This window comes from Saimiri boliviensis, chromosome 18 (genome assembly GCF_048565385.1).
Source record: "Saimiri boliviensis isolate mSaiBol1 chromosome 18, mSaiBol1.pri, whole genome shotgun sequence".
Classification (NCBI taxonomy): Eukaryota; Metazoa; Chordata; class Mammalia; order Primates; family Cebidae; genus Saimiri; species Saimiri boliviensis.
In genome coordinates this window covers 13,054,182-13,067,457 of record NC_133466.1, presented here as the reverse complement: position 1 = coordinate 13,067,457, position 13,276 = coordinate 13,054,182, and the positions used below count along the sequence as shown (strand labels likewise).

The 13,276-nt window shown below is 47.6% G+C and overlaps 1 protein-coding gene across 1 annotated transcript in view; it reads right to left on the bottom strand.

Moving 5' to 3' along the window:
- URB1 (URB1 ribosome biogenesis homolog) overlaps positions 1-10,047 on the bottom strand; it is a 76,584-nt gene extending 66,537 nt beyond the window's left edge. Inside the window, exons 1-4 of the mRNA XM_010338325.3 lie at positions 9,798-10,047; positions 4,644-4,783; positions 3,749-3,900; positions 2,894-3,026 (exon numbers count right to left, since the gene is read on the bottom strand). Of these exons, the coding sequence (XP_010336627.3) occupies positions 2,894-3,026; positions 3,749-3,900; positions 4,644-4,783; positions 9,798-9,939 (567 nt within the window). The 5' untranslated portion in view covers positions 9,940-10,047. The remainder of the gene's footprint in view (positions 1-2,893; positions 3,027-3,748; positions 3,901-4,643; positions 4,784-9,797) is intronic.
- Between the last annotated feature and the right edge of the window lie 3,229 nt (positions 10,048-13,276).

The following is a 13,276-nucleotide window of genomic DNA, read 5'->3' as shown; positions in this document are numbered from 1 at the left end:
TCCCGCGCCTTAACCCACCAATTCAGTTTTATACAACACTCATTGTGTTCAAGATGCTGTCAACTCAGGCCAAGAGGGTGCAAAGTTAACCAAGATGTTGTCCTTGTTCTCAGGAAGCTTAAGTGGCTCCCAAGCTACCTCAGTGCCTCACTGTTCAAATAAACACGCCACCTAATTCAAGCAGTTACTTTTCTTGATCTCCACACACCTTGCGTTCCAAATGAATGCTGGTAAAACACTAAAACTTGCCTGGCAAAATTCAATTCAATTCTGTCTTTTCCTTGCTAGTGGAAAGTTCCTGTGCGTTTATTTTTGGCCCACTGAAGTAAAAGTACTGGGAGTCAGGGCCCTGGCAATGCTGGTCCAGGTTTTCTGCCATTCTACAGCTTTCTATCCTGCTGGTACATAGCAGAACTAGACCTCCTGTGGGTCCCTCCAGCAACGAATTTCTAAATGAAAAGGGATTTGGTTATCAGCTCCTGGCTTCCATCTTTTATGTGTCAGACAACTCCAAACTTCCTGCCCTGACATGATGAACGGGGTCAGATCCCCAGGACACAGCGGCTGCCTGCTCTAGGCTCTGGCCATTGCCGTGGCCTCCGGGGCCTCTACCCTTGGTCTCCAGCCCACTCCATCAAAGCCATCCCACTCCTACTGCAAGTGGGCCACGTGCCGACTCTTCATTCCCACCCTGGGACCTCACGGGGCTATCATCCCGGGACGAAAACGCCCTGAACTTTTCAGAGCTCGTTCTGCAAAACATTGTCTAAAATAGACCAAAACATATTTGGTAAAACTGCTCTTTGGCACAGGATTTTAACAATGCTTTCTTTGGCTGGATGAATCTATAATCTTCCTTCTTCATGAGGCTTTAATAATTTCCTTCAAAATATTAACATATATTCATTAAAAAAAAAAAATCCCTGTCAGCACTTTTGACAACTAAATGGCATTAAAAAAAAAAAAAAAAAAAAAAGCAGGGGGTGGCATGAGGGAGGAAAAAAACCTCAAAGACTCAAAAGGGATCAAAGATATTTAAGAAACATACCAGCTGAATGCAACGTGTAGACTTTGTTTGGATCCTGATCTGAACCACAAGGTGTAAAAACATTTTTGAGACACAAAAAACCTGAGACCAAACTGAGTAATAGATGATAGTGAGAAATTATTAATGTACCAGGCATGATAATGGTACTGTGGTTTCTGTTCTTTAAAAGGCCTTTTTCTGTTAGAGTACATGCTGAAATATTTATAGTGAAATATGATTCATGTCTGGGATTTGCTATAATTGACTGCCCCAGAACAAACTGAAAAGGTGGAGGGATAGGGACTCTGGACGGCTGGTCCAGGGTTCCTCATGCTGTTCTATTTTTGAATGTTCTTAACCCTCCCTTATTAAATGTAATGTCTCAACTCCATTTCCTATAACATATAAGGTATCCAAGATACTTATTATAGATTACACAACGAAAGTAAAAAAACTTTCAACTTGACCGTAACGCCCATTTTACAGATCCTGGAGAGGTAAAGTAACATGCCCTGAGACCCTGAGATGAAGGGTGGCCTTGCAGCCGGGGTTCAGGACGGGAAGCCCTAGTCTGCCTTTCCCACGTTGTCTGGGCTCCTGAAGTCTATTTTACTTAGATGGCTGGGAGGGCTGAGATCGAAAGACGGGGTGAAGAGGGGAGGGCACCTGATGGATAACTACTGCCAGGCTTACTGCCAGGTAAGACCAAAGAACCGTGGTATTTGCTCTAGTGTGCAAATAGCACACACATTCTTTTTATTGGAAATGTATTTAAATGTCAGGAGCCATTACTCATTGAATGGAATTTGTTGACACATTGATAAAGCGTAGTATCTAAGAGACATTAAGACCTGGAATTTTTTTCCTTAGAGAATATCTTATTTGTAATTCCAGTAAAACCCTCAACACCAGGCCAATCTCACAGAGCCGTAAAAACTATTTGCTATTATCAACCCTTTAGTCCAGTTCCTGGCAATGTAGAAACTCTTAGTTCCCAGGGATACCGAGAGAACAAAGCAGTATATGGTTATAGAAGTGAATTATTCTAATGCGGTTCTCCACCGAGGCAGATGGGCTGATACCTGTCCCCCATTCTTTATGTTCGGGAGGAGGGTGAGACGCTGGCTGGGGCTGTCACAGCACTGAACTCCAGCAGGGGAGCTGATATGGCAAGCAGAAGAGGCCCTTTGACAGACAAGCTGCAGCCGGCCCCACGACGGAGGAGGCCCTCTCTCAAGTAATCCTCAAACTGTGCCTGCTCCGCAAGAAACTTTCTAAGCCCAAGTGAAATTTCAAAAGCCACCAGGGAATTTTCCTTTCACAGGTTTCCTGAAAACCAACCATTCACACTCCCATTCTCTTGGGCACAATCCAATCCTTACCAATCACGAGATTATAACTGGGAGGCAAAAGGCACTTATTAAAAAGCCATAAAGGTCTTCTTCGAGGAGGTCACTGGCTGAGAGCTTCAAGGGCTTTCTCCGAGGTGGGCAGAATGGGAGCAGAGGACTGGGACACGCTACAAGCTTCAGGGCCATGGGCACATGGAGCGTATTTTGTTTACTCAGGGGAGGAGATACCCACGAGCGAAGTCATCCTCCCGGCCAGGACCGCCCCACACCACTGAGCCCCCAGAGGCTTCCTCAGAATTCCCCAGTGTTCAGCTCTGCCAGGTGCTGGCCCATCACCAGCCTGGAGTGAGTCCTGTCCTCACAGACATCCTGTGGCTGCTGAGACACACCCTTCTGCACAGACACCTCCCATTTCATCTGTGTGGGGATCAGGGCCAGAGAGAGGAGGAAAAACCACTACAGTCCTCCAAGGGAAGGAGAGCCATGGGAAGCACAGACACTCAGGTCCTCTCACCTTTGAATCCCTCTTGGTCACCAGGGTGTACAAGGTCTTTTTATTCAAATCAAAATGGCTGCAGACATCCCTGGCAGCTTCCGGACCCTGGGTCACCATGGCAGCCATCAGGCTCAGGCAGGCACGAGCCAACCTGCACAGGGAACCAGAGGAAAGGGAACACGTGAGGAACACAGATGCACGGAGCCACCTCAGCACAAAGCCCACTGCAAGCTGGCTGTGTCATTTGCTACCCCCAAACCAGAAAAAGGAAGAAGACAGGCTCTTTTCTTAAGGGGGAAAAAAAAGCATAAAGATTCAAAAGAAGTCTAAAAATTAAACCTAAGTAGGATTAAGAATATAAAACACAAAATATGAAGAAGATGGAAATTTCTCTATGGAGTAAGCCATCGTGTGATCAACAGACCACCTCAGTTCCCGTGACTGCAGGACACAGAGGACGACGTCTTCACAAAGGCGTCTCTGAATCTAGGCTCTTGGCTGTCTTTCCATTCTGCGGTTATCCAGATTCTGTGGTTTTCTCAGCAGCTGCGACATGCCAGGCCCTGTTCTAGCTGCTGGGAAGGTGGCATTTTATAACACAGGTAAGGCCCTGCCGTACGCACCTTGGATTCCAGTAGAGGGGATCAGTCAACAGATACAGCAGCAAGGACAGTGGCAGGCAGGACAAGAGGGACAAGGGATAAGAGAGGCGTCAGGGACAGCCAGGACTGGTCCACAAAGGAAGGGGGGGCAGAGGCTTGGTTGACATGGCCACGGAAACAACGCAGCTCTTAGGCATAAAGGTAAAGACCAAACGCACTCGCAGAGACTGAATGCAGACCAAACCCCAAAGCGCAAAGGCAGCCAGCCTACCTGTAACCCGAGGCATACAGGGACTCACAGATGAGCTTCATGTGGTTGTTCATCAGCTTTTTCACGATGTTGGTTCCCACAACATGAAAATGTGACAGATCACTTGCTGTCCGCAATAATATGGCCTCGAAAACTTGAAATATTAATATCATCTGCAAAGACAGAACTGAAACGCTTAGGAATCCTCTCATTTCTTTTCCTCCTGTATATAGATGCTCCTTTTGTCTTAGCCATAGTTACTTGCAGGCTTAAAGCCTTCAGCGTGCAGGATGAGGCCCGCCCAGATCCTGAGTCAAAGGTGACACAGGTGGGAAGGTGACAGCCTGGCAGGCTGACCTGCAGGACCCAGGCTCTGCAGGCAGCCCTGCTCCCACAGTCTAGCAAAATAAAGAATGGCTTGTTTACAATTACAGAAAACCAAATGAGAGAAGAAAATTCTCTTAATGGCTGGGCCTCATTGCTTTGGAGATATTCAGGTCCCTTATAGCAATAACCCTGAAATATCAACAGCTACATAAAGACGCCCATGTTCAGTCTCTTTGGAATCAGAAAACAATCATCAATTCATTATGTGTTGTGAGTCTGTGACACCATGTGTTTATCTGTTTTCATTTCGTTTACATAAACCACACTGAAACCAAGTATATTTTGATTAGGAATTTATGATCCTTCCTTCTGGTATCATTCATCAAATGTTAGTAATAAGTGAGAATTTTCCACTAAAATGCTTTCAAAGGTCATGGAGGCAAAAACGAACCTATTCCTACAGCACAGGGACAAAGCATCATTTTCTACAGAAGTTGATCATGGACATTTATATCACATTTTTCCTCAATAAACCTAACGGCAGAACAAGCTTTTCTTCTCTTCATCAAGCCAGGAAGGAACAACATACTTCACTTTCAGGTCGTTTCTCTCCACTCAGGAGCTGGAAAATTTCGGCACACTCAACAGAAATCTTTATATACCCTTCCACAACATCATACACGTCTTCTTGCGGTAGCTTCTTGGCAGCAGACACAAACGCTTCCAAGCCTGAAATAAAAGTCATGTTCAAATGTCAACAGGGTCAGTCTCCTTAGAAACAATCACAGCCACCACTGCAACCTGCCTTCCTTGTTCTGTGGCCTTCCCCAGTCCACCTACACTGCAAGAAACTATTGTGAATGCTACCAACTTAACTGTCTCTCTCCAAAATTCATGTTGAAACCCTAAGCCTGGCCAGGCATGGTGGTTCACGCCTGTAATCCAAGCACTTTGGGAGGCTGAGGTGGGTAGATCTCCTGAGATCAGGAGTTCAAGACCAGCTTGGCCAACATGGTGGAACCCCATCTCTACTAAAAATACAAAAATTAGCTGGGCGTGGTGGCACAGACCTGTAGTCCCAGCTACTTGGGAGGCTGAGGCAGGAGAACTGCTTGAACCCAGGAGGCAGAGGTTGCAGTGAGCCAAGATTGTGCCACTGCATTCAAAAAAAAAAAGAAAAAAGAAAGAAAGAAAGAGAAAAAAGAAAAAGAAAGAAACCCTAAGCCCTAACAAGACAGTATTTGGGGATAAAGCCTTTAAGGAGATAATTGAGGTTAAATGCGCTCATGAGGGTGAGGTCCTAGTCTAATAGGACTGGTTTTCTTATAAGAGAAGGAGGAGATACCAAAGAGCTCCCTCTCTGCGTGTGGACAGAGGAAAGGCCATGTGGGGACACAGCAAGAGGGCAGTTGCCTGCAAGCCAGGACGTGCCCTTACCAGGATGTGACCAGGCTAACACCTTGATCATGGACATGGACGTGGCCTTCAGAACTGTGAGAAAACAAATTTCTCCTGTTTAAGCCACCCAGTGCACAGTACTTTGTTATGGCCGCCCTAGTAGATTAATCCATACAGACATTACGAACACTCTTAAGACACCGTGAAGGCAATACAGGAATGAGACCAACTGAGAGCCAATGTGACTCCTGGGTTAAGAACTCACTCTGGCAACGACTCGCCTGGATCCCCTTCTAGCTTTTCCCCTCAACTATAGAATGGGTATAACAAGAAAAACCACACAGAGCATGGTAATGAAACATTACTAAGAGCTTTACCTACATGGCATCAGTTCATTCTCACTGCAACCCTCCACCCTAGGTACTAGTATGTTTTTCCTTAGGTACTAGTATTTCACAGATGAGGAGACTCAGGTCCTTGTCCAAAGGTACACAGCTTCTAAGAGGCAGAGCCAGGACTCCAATCCAGGCAGTCTGGCTCCAGAGCCCATGTTCTCCCTTGGCAAGCTGGACAATTTCTGCCCATGCCATGGAGCTGACACCTGCTGCTGTGAGTGCAGTGGCACACAGAGTGTCCGTGCTGCGCCTGGTCCACGGTCAGATGCCAAGCACGTCAGCTGACATCAGGGTTCTCCAAAACCCAAAGTGGGGAACTCCACTCAAGTATTTCCCCATAAGGCCACCCCAGAAGTTCCCCGCTCAAAAATCTCTCCATAGCCTGAGGATTCTACTACCCTTATACAACCTCCCCTACGCAACTACTTATCTCTGAATCTGAACCCCTACCACGACCCCACCCTACCAACTGAGAGCCACCTGTGTGCCTGCTGCCCACAGAATCCTCCAGCAGAACCTGTTTTACAAAACTGCTCTCCCTGGCTCTACTCTTCGGCCACACTTCTCAGAACTAGGAAGGCAGGGCATGGCAGTAGGCTGGAAGCCACATGAAAGCATAAGCTAAAGGTGACACGTCTTATTGGGGCCTTCACCTCTTCTGGGGGAATGAGGACTTTACCTTACTAGAAAAAAAAAACAGAGGAAGGACTAAATATTTCTGTTAAAACACACTTAGTAATTGTCAATACAGTAAAACGTAAAAGGCCACGACCTTTAAGAAATACATTATAGTCTTCAGAGAAACATGAGAATAGGGTGGCCTGCTTTAGGGAGTGCCCGGGCATCCCCAGGGGTCCTTTCTCCTCTGCCTTGGGGCCACAAGCAATGGATCTAATCCCTCTTTGCCATCACCCTAGTCGGCACCTCTGAAGACCAAACACTTCCTCAACCTCTCTCCAGAAATTACACTTTCGAGATCCTTTTGTGTTCAGATCACTCTCTATGTTCCCTTGAAGCATGAGGCTCAGAACAAGGCTCGGCACTGCAGGTGAGCGCCACTAGCTGAGCAGAGCAGACTAACACATCCCTCCTCTTGGACAGCAATTCTGGGTGTCTCAGATTCAAGTCCTGATGCTGCTAAGCAACATCTGCCTAGAGACACGTGAGCAGGACCTTATGCCAAAGACATACCACGTGAGAACATAAACTGGGGCCAGACTCCTGGCATGCATCCCTGCTCGGCCACTTACTCGCTGCAGGGTACTGAATAAGGCACTGAACGCTGAGCTTTGGGTAACTCACCTGTATAAACGGAACAAGAACAGAATGTACCTGACAGGGTATGTATGAAGCATAAAAAGGCTAATTTACACATAAAGTACCCGGCATCACACTGATGGCAAGGAAAACCCTCAAAACATAAGAAGCCCCCCAGATGTCCTCAGCAGCAGCAGCGAAAATCCGGTCACATTCGGCCTCTGCCAGCCTCACAATGTGTTTTCAGATCCATTTTATGCTGCAACATTTTCCGAAGCAACCACCGTCATTCCTTTAACAGTCACTGAGCGAGGGCACCTGCTGTGCCAGACGCTCTGAGCGCTGGGGCCAGACTCCATCGCTGCTGTCTGCAGCGTGGTCTGGAAGTGATTATGAACAAGAGCCATGGGTGTTCTGGTCAAGGTCGCTGTGGTCACAGGAGCTCAATCAGCACAGGCACCCTGGAGTCACGCATAATGCCTACTCTGTCCCTCAAGAAAACACAGAATGTAGGCTGGAGGCGGTGGCTCATGCCTGTAATCACAGCACTTCAGGAGGCCGAGGCAGGTGGATCATGAGGTCAGGAGTGGAGTTCGAGACCAGCCTGACCAACATGGTTGGTCATCTCTACTAATAACATAAAAATTAGCTGGCTTGGTGGCATTCACCTGTAATCCCAGCTACTCTCGGGGCTGAGGCAGGAGAACTGCTTGAACCTGGGCGGTGGAGGTTGCAGTGGGCTGAGATCCCCCTACTGCACTCCAGCCTGGGCAATAGAGCAAGACTCCGCCTCAAAAAAAAAAAAAAAAAAAAAAAAAAAAAAAAAAAAAGACGAAAACACAGAATGCAAGTGATAGCAAGGGCTGTTTATGCAGAAAAAACCGTGCTACTACTTACTCTTTTTTAAGGAATTATTAGCCAAACTCTAGCATGTAACTCTTGGCATTCCAGGGTATTACAGGGTAGAAACCGCTGGCATGTTACATTTGTCATCCCTTTATGGGTTCATCTTTTCATACACCATTTACTGGGCACCTACCAGGTGCTCCAGGCATCACAGGGGGTGCCTGAGACATGCCGGTGAACAAATCAGAAATGGCCTCAACCAACATGGTGCTTACAATCTAATAATAGATACCAAAGTTCACTTCACGAATATTGACTAAGCACCTACCGCAATCACTTAAATCAATACACAAAGCACCTGTAGTAAGTGCTATGAAGCAAACATCAAGAGTGTCATGAGGGCTGTAACTAGGCAACACGATCTAGATTAGAGGGCTGGGAAGGTTTCCTCTGAAGAAGTAATGCTGAACCTATTATTAGTAATAGTAAAAATAAGTATGGGGCGGGCAGAGGGTGAGACCACATTCCAGGCCTGTTAAACACTCTCAGGTACCAGGTACCTCTCCTTTGGAAAGCTTGTTTTTGAAACTATATGTATGCAATTCTACTGACTGATATCGGCCTTCCCCACTTGACTCTTTGTAAGCCCCACGACGGCAGGGGCTTTCTGAGATTTTTATTCATCACTTTATTTCTACCCTAGCAAATAACTGCCTCTACTAATACTTAATGAATACTGAAATATATAATTCTGTGCTAAAGTATCATCTTCCTAGCTGTGACTAGTAAGTACAGGTATCAAAAGTTTAAAAACAGGCCAGGTGTGGTGGCTCATGCCTATACGCCAGCCCTTTGAGAAGACAAGGTGGGAGGATTGCTTGAGATTGGGAGTTCAAGGCCAGCCTGGACAACATAGTGAGATTCCATCTCTACAAAAAAAGTAAAAAAAAAACATAGCTGGGCATGGTGGTGTGCACCTGCAGTCTCAGCTACTTGGGAGGCTAAGGTGAGAGGACAGCTTAAGCCCAGAAGTTCAAGGCTGCAGTGAGCTATAATCATGCCACTGCACTTCAGCCTGGGCAATAGAACAAGACCCTGTTGGTTTTAAAAAAAAATTTGAGATACAAAAATTAGAAGTCGAAGATACAGTGGCGGTTAATTTAATAATGTATTTAACCTGGGAGAAACGCTGCCACTCTTTTATTTTAGAGTGATGCATCCACATGGCATCACGTTCAACCGCGTTTTTCCCAAACGATGTTACTTCCCAAACGATTACAAGTAGTCGTGAAGGGTGGTCACACTTTACAAAAAGTGCAATTAAATTATAGAGGCGGCTCCACCTCCGTCACTGGACCATTCCTGCTCAACTGACAAGTAGTTGTGGGGGCTTCTAGCAGCTTGTTACAAGTTAACAAGTCAGTGTGAGTGGTGGGGGGTGGACGCTATTTAAAACGGTGCCGACAGCCCAGGAAGTAGTAAACTGTCTCATGAACTGTCCTGAGCTGACTCAGTAAGGACTCAACAGAGAAGGACACTTCATTTACTTTCCTGACAACTGCAATAAAGAGGTTTTAGAGCTCGCTAAGGGATGCTGCCTGGGCAAGGGACATGTGTTGTAACATGAAACGGTCCCAACCACGCAAGTCGGGGCCCTCTAGCCGTCGCTGACAGCCCAGGGTAAGGAAGTACAGAGCCGTCCTGGACCCCAGTTTTCTGCAAAGCCCGAGGCTTGGCACTGACCCTAGGTGGCCCGAAAGCTGCAGAAAGGAGAGGCTGTGCCTGGCACATGGAGGCCGCCTCGCCAGCCCGTGCTGCCAGCCCTGCACCCGCCGCCCCGCACTCACCAGGCCCGGGGCCCTGTGGGTCCTTCAAGTGAGCCTTGAACCGCGCGCCCGTGAGCTCTTCTTTGCGGGCCCGCTTGGCTGCACCCGCGGAGGAAGCAGCGCCGTCCTGGTCGCCCCGGACCTTCCTCTTGGGGACCCCCATGGCAGAGAGGACGGGAGCGAGACCGAAACGACACACCTGGGGGACCCGGCAGGAGCACGGGCACAGACAGCAGACACGCGCTTCAGGCCCACACGTGGGCAGGAAGGGGCGGGGCTGGCGGAAGAGGCGGGGCTCGGGGTGGAAAAGTGGCGGAAGGGGTGGGTCCGCGTGGCGCAGGGACCGGCGGAAGGGGCGTGGCCTGTGGAAGGGGCGGGCCGGCGGGGAGCCGCAGTCGTGGGTCTGCTGGTGCGTTGGTAGTCCAGGTTGGCTCCGGGAGCGGACACCCCGCCCGGCTGCGGGGTTTGGGGTCCACTGGGGCGCGCTGCTGATCTCGGCGGCGCTCTTCGGGGCTCTTGGCTGGAAGAACTCCCGATCTTTCACTCCTGGCCCGGGGACCGCGACGACCCGGGCCCCGGCGCGTCCGGGCAGCACAATGAGTAGTTCTTGACCCGAGGTCGCCCTGACGGTGTCACTCGAAGAGCTTGCTTCACACACAACAGGATTTGATACTTTGCCAATTTGAGGCTCCGATGACTGCCGGGAAGGTGGATTCGCCTGGGCTAGGTGTCAGACAGGTCCCCCTGTGCGAGTGCCCCTGACTTCGACCCCAGGTTTTGTCACGGCCCAAACCAGGTCGACCGGTCTGGTAGGATGTCACTCCAGACTGCCTCCACCCCAGACTTCCTCAAACTGATTGGCTTTTGATGGGGGCGCGGGGACGGAGTCTTGCTTGTGCCAGGCTGGAGTTCAGTGGCGCGATCTCGGCTCACTGCAACTACCGCCTCCCGGGTTCAAGCGATTCTCTGCTTCAGCCTCCCTAGCCGCTGGGACTACAGGCACGTGCCACCACGCCCGGCTAATTTTTTATTTCTAGTAGAGACGGGGTTTCATCATGTTGACCAGGGTGGTCTCGAACTCCTGACCTCGGGTGATCTGCCCGCTTCAGCCTCCTAAAGTGCTGGGATTACAGGTGAGCCACCGAACCCGGCCTGATGGGCTCTTTGTGCCCTGGAGGGTGGGAGGAGAAGACTAAACGAAGTAACGTCTGTAAAACCCCTTGCTGCACAGCTTAGGGCCTCCACGTCTAAGTTCCCGTTATTAATATGGAGACAGCAAAGCCAACCCAATCCTGTCCTTGGGGCTGTTATTAACAGCACATGATGCAATGTGTGAAAAACCGCTTTGACGTGGAAAAAAGTACAGTGTGTTTTTGGAAGATGTTATTGACTTGGGAACCGCATTAAATGCTCTGAAATAAAACGAAAATAAAAATAAGTAAAAACAGGCTGATACATTTTTTAATGTGACTTCATCGATACTTGGATATGTTTCCAAATCAATCATGAACCAGCTCATTAGATAAGTAACTTGGTGATCACTGCAATTATCCATCAGAGAATTGGTCCTCTAGTCTAAGAGAATAGTGCTTCATATTCTGTAAGCAGATGTGTTTTGAACATCTGAGGATGTGACCTTTTGTGGACTGTTGGGCTTTCAGAGTTTCTAATAGAAAAAGCACGTTGTGTTGACACTGAGCCCTCTGTCCTGCCAAGATTATTGTGCCTGTGGAGATATCAATATTGTAGGCAGGTCAGAGAGAGGGTGTCCCCCTCAGCAGATTTGAGCTAATGCAGCAGTATTGACAGGGGGGATATACTCAGAAAGCCACCTGTAAAAGGCAACACTCATTAGTGAAGACAGACTTAATTCTGACTGATTATCCATACTGGTTGTTGGAAATAAATGCTCGGTGCTGCAAAGAATAATTAGCACTGAGACAAAGGATCTTTCAGCAATGCAATTTTTACTTCCTGGACTGCACGAAGGTACCCTTGCCAGCCATCGTGCCATGAGAGTACAATGAACAAAGGAAAACAAATTTATCCCTTACACATTTGCAGTTGTCCTTACTGCTGTGTCTGATCTCCATTGTTTGGAGCCAGACCTCACAATCTAAACTAAAACCCGACTAGCGAATAACTTAAAACTTTTCTAAACCGGTAAAAGCAACGGAGAGCTGGGATGCGTCTGTGAGCACGTCCAGCACAGATATCTTGGTGAAAGTGCAAGAACAAAGAATATACTACGTGCCTGTAAGCATGGCATGTTTAACAGCTACATAGGACAGGGCTTCACAAAGTTATTAGCACACTTATTCTTTAACAAGAAAGGAAACTTTAAAAAGGAACTTTTCTACTTCCCACACTGGTCCTCTTCTCGGAGTAGTCGCTAACAGCCAAGTTTGTTTTCTGCCATGGTGGTCCCAACCAAAGAGTTAGCAGAGAGAGGTAGGAAACAGTCAAAAGCCCTGACTTCGGTTTCTGTATGACCTTGGGCAAATGACCGTCTCTCTGGGCCAATTTGCTTTACAAAGAATTAGACAGCAGGAGGAACTTCCCAGAATTACCCAGCTGATAACTGGTGGAGCCAGGACTCACCCAGTGTATCCTAGTCCCAAATTAAAAGCAAAGCAACAGAAGCTGGCAGTGCCCATCACAGTGTCCGGATGTGATGGCATGTGTGACTCAGAAGTACAGCTGGATGCTTTAGATTAAATGCCACGAATCATTGATGTTAACCCTTTGTTCAGATAGGAGGCTCGCCAACTTTTGGAGAGTGACTTGGCTTTCCATATCAAAGCCATTATTCACCTCCAGGAGCATTCTGGTTTGTTGGAGACTATGTGGTACTGCTCTTAGGACAGTCTAAGCTGAGGAAAAACAACCCAAGTACCTTTGTTCCCTCTCTTTGAAACTCTTTGCCCAGAGCTCAAGTGGCTCAGATCGTCACTTCACGTGACTCTTCCTGTTTCTACGTCACTCTCTGTCTCCTGACCTTTCTTGATTTTCCTTGATTGCCTTTATCTACTAGTGATGCTAAATATTCACTTGTTTGTCAAATTATTTTGCTAAAATGTACACCAGATAATGGTACAAAACAAAAGTCTAGTGCTTCATTTCCACGGCTAAAAACACCAGGGTTCGTTAAATATGTTTTTGGTAAATAAATGCCTGTAATTACGAATACATAGATGCAGGTTTTGAGCTTGGTTAATGTCTGTCTATCCTAAAAGGTAGGTTGATTATTGGAATGCTGTCAAAAAGCCTCCAGATGCAGGGTTTTTTTTCTTTTTTCTTTTTTTTTTTTTTTCTTTTTTGAGACAGAGTCTTGCTCTGTTGCCCAGGCTAGAGTGCAGTGGCAGGATCTCTTCTCACTGCAACCTCCGCTTCCTGGGTCCAAGGGATTCTCCTGCTTCAGCCTCCCAAATAGCTGGGATTACAGACACCTGCCACTGCGCTTGGCTAATTTTTGTATTTTTAGTAGAGACGGGGTTTCC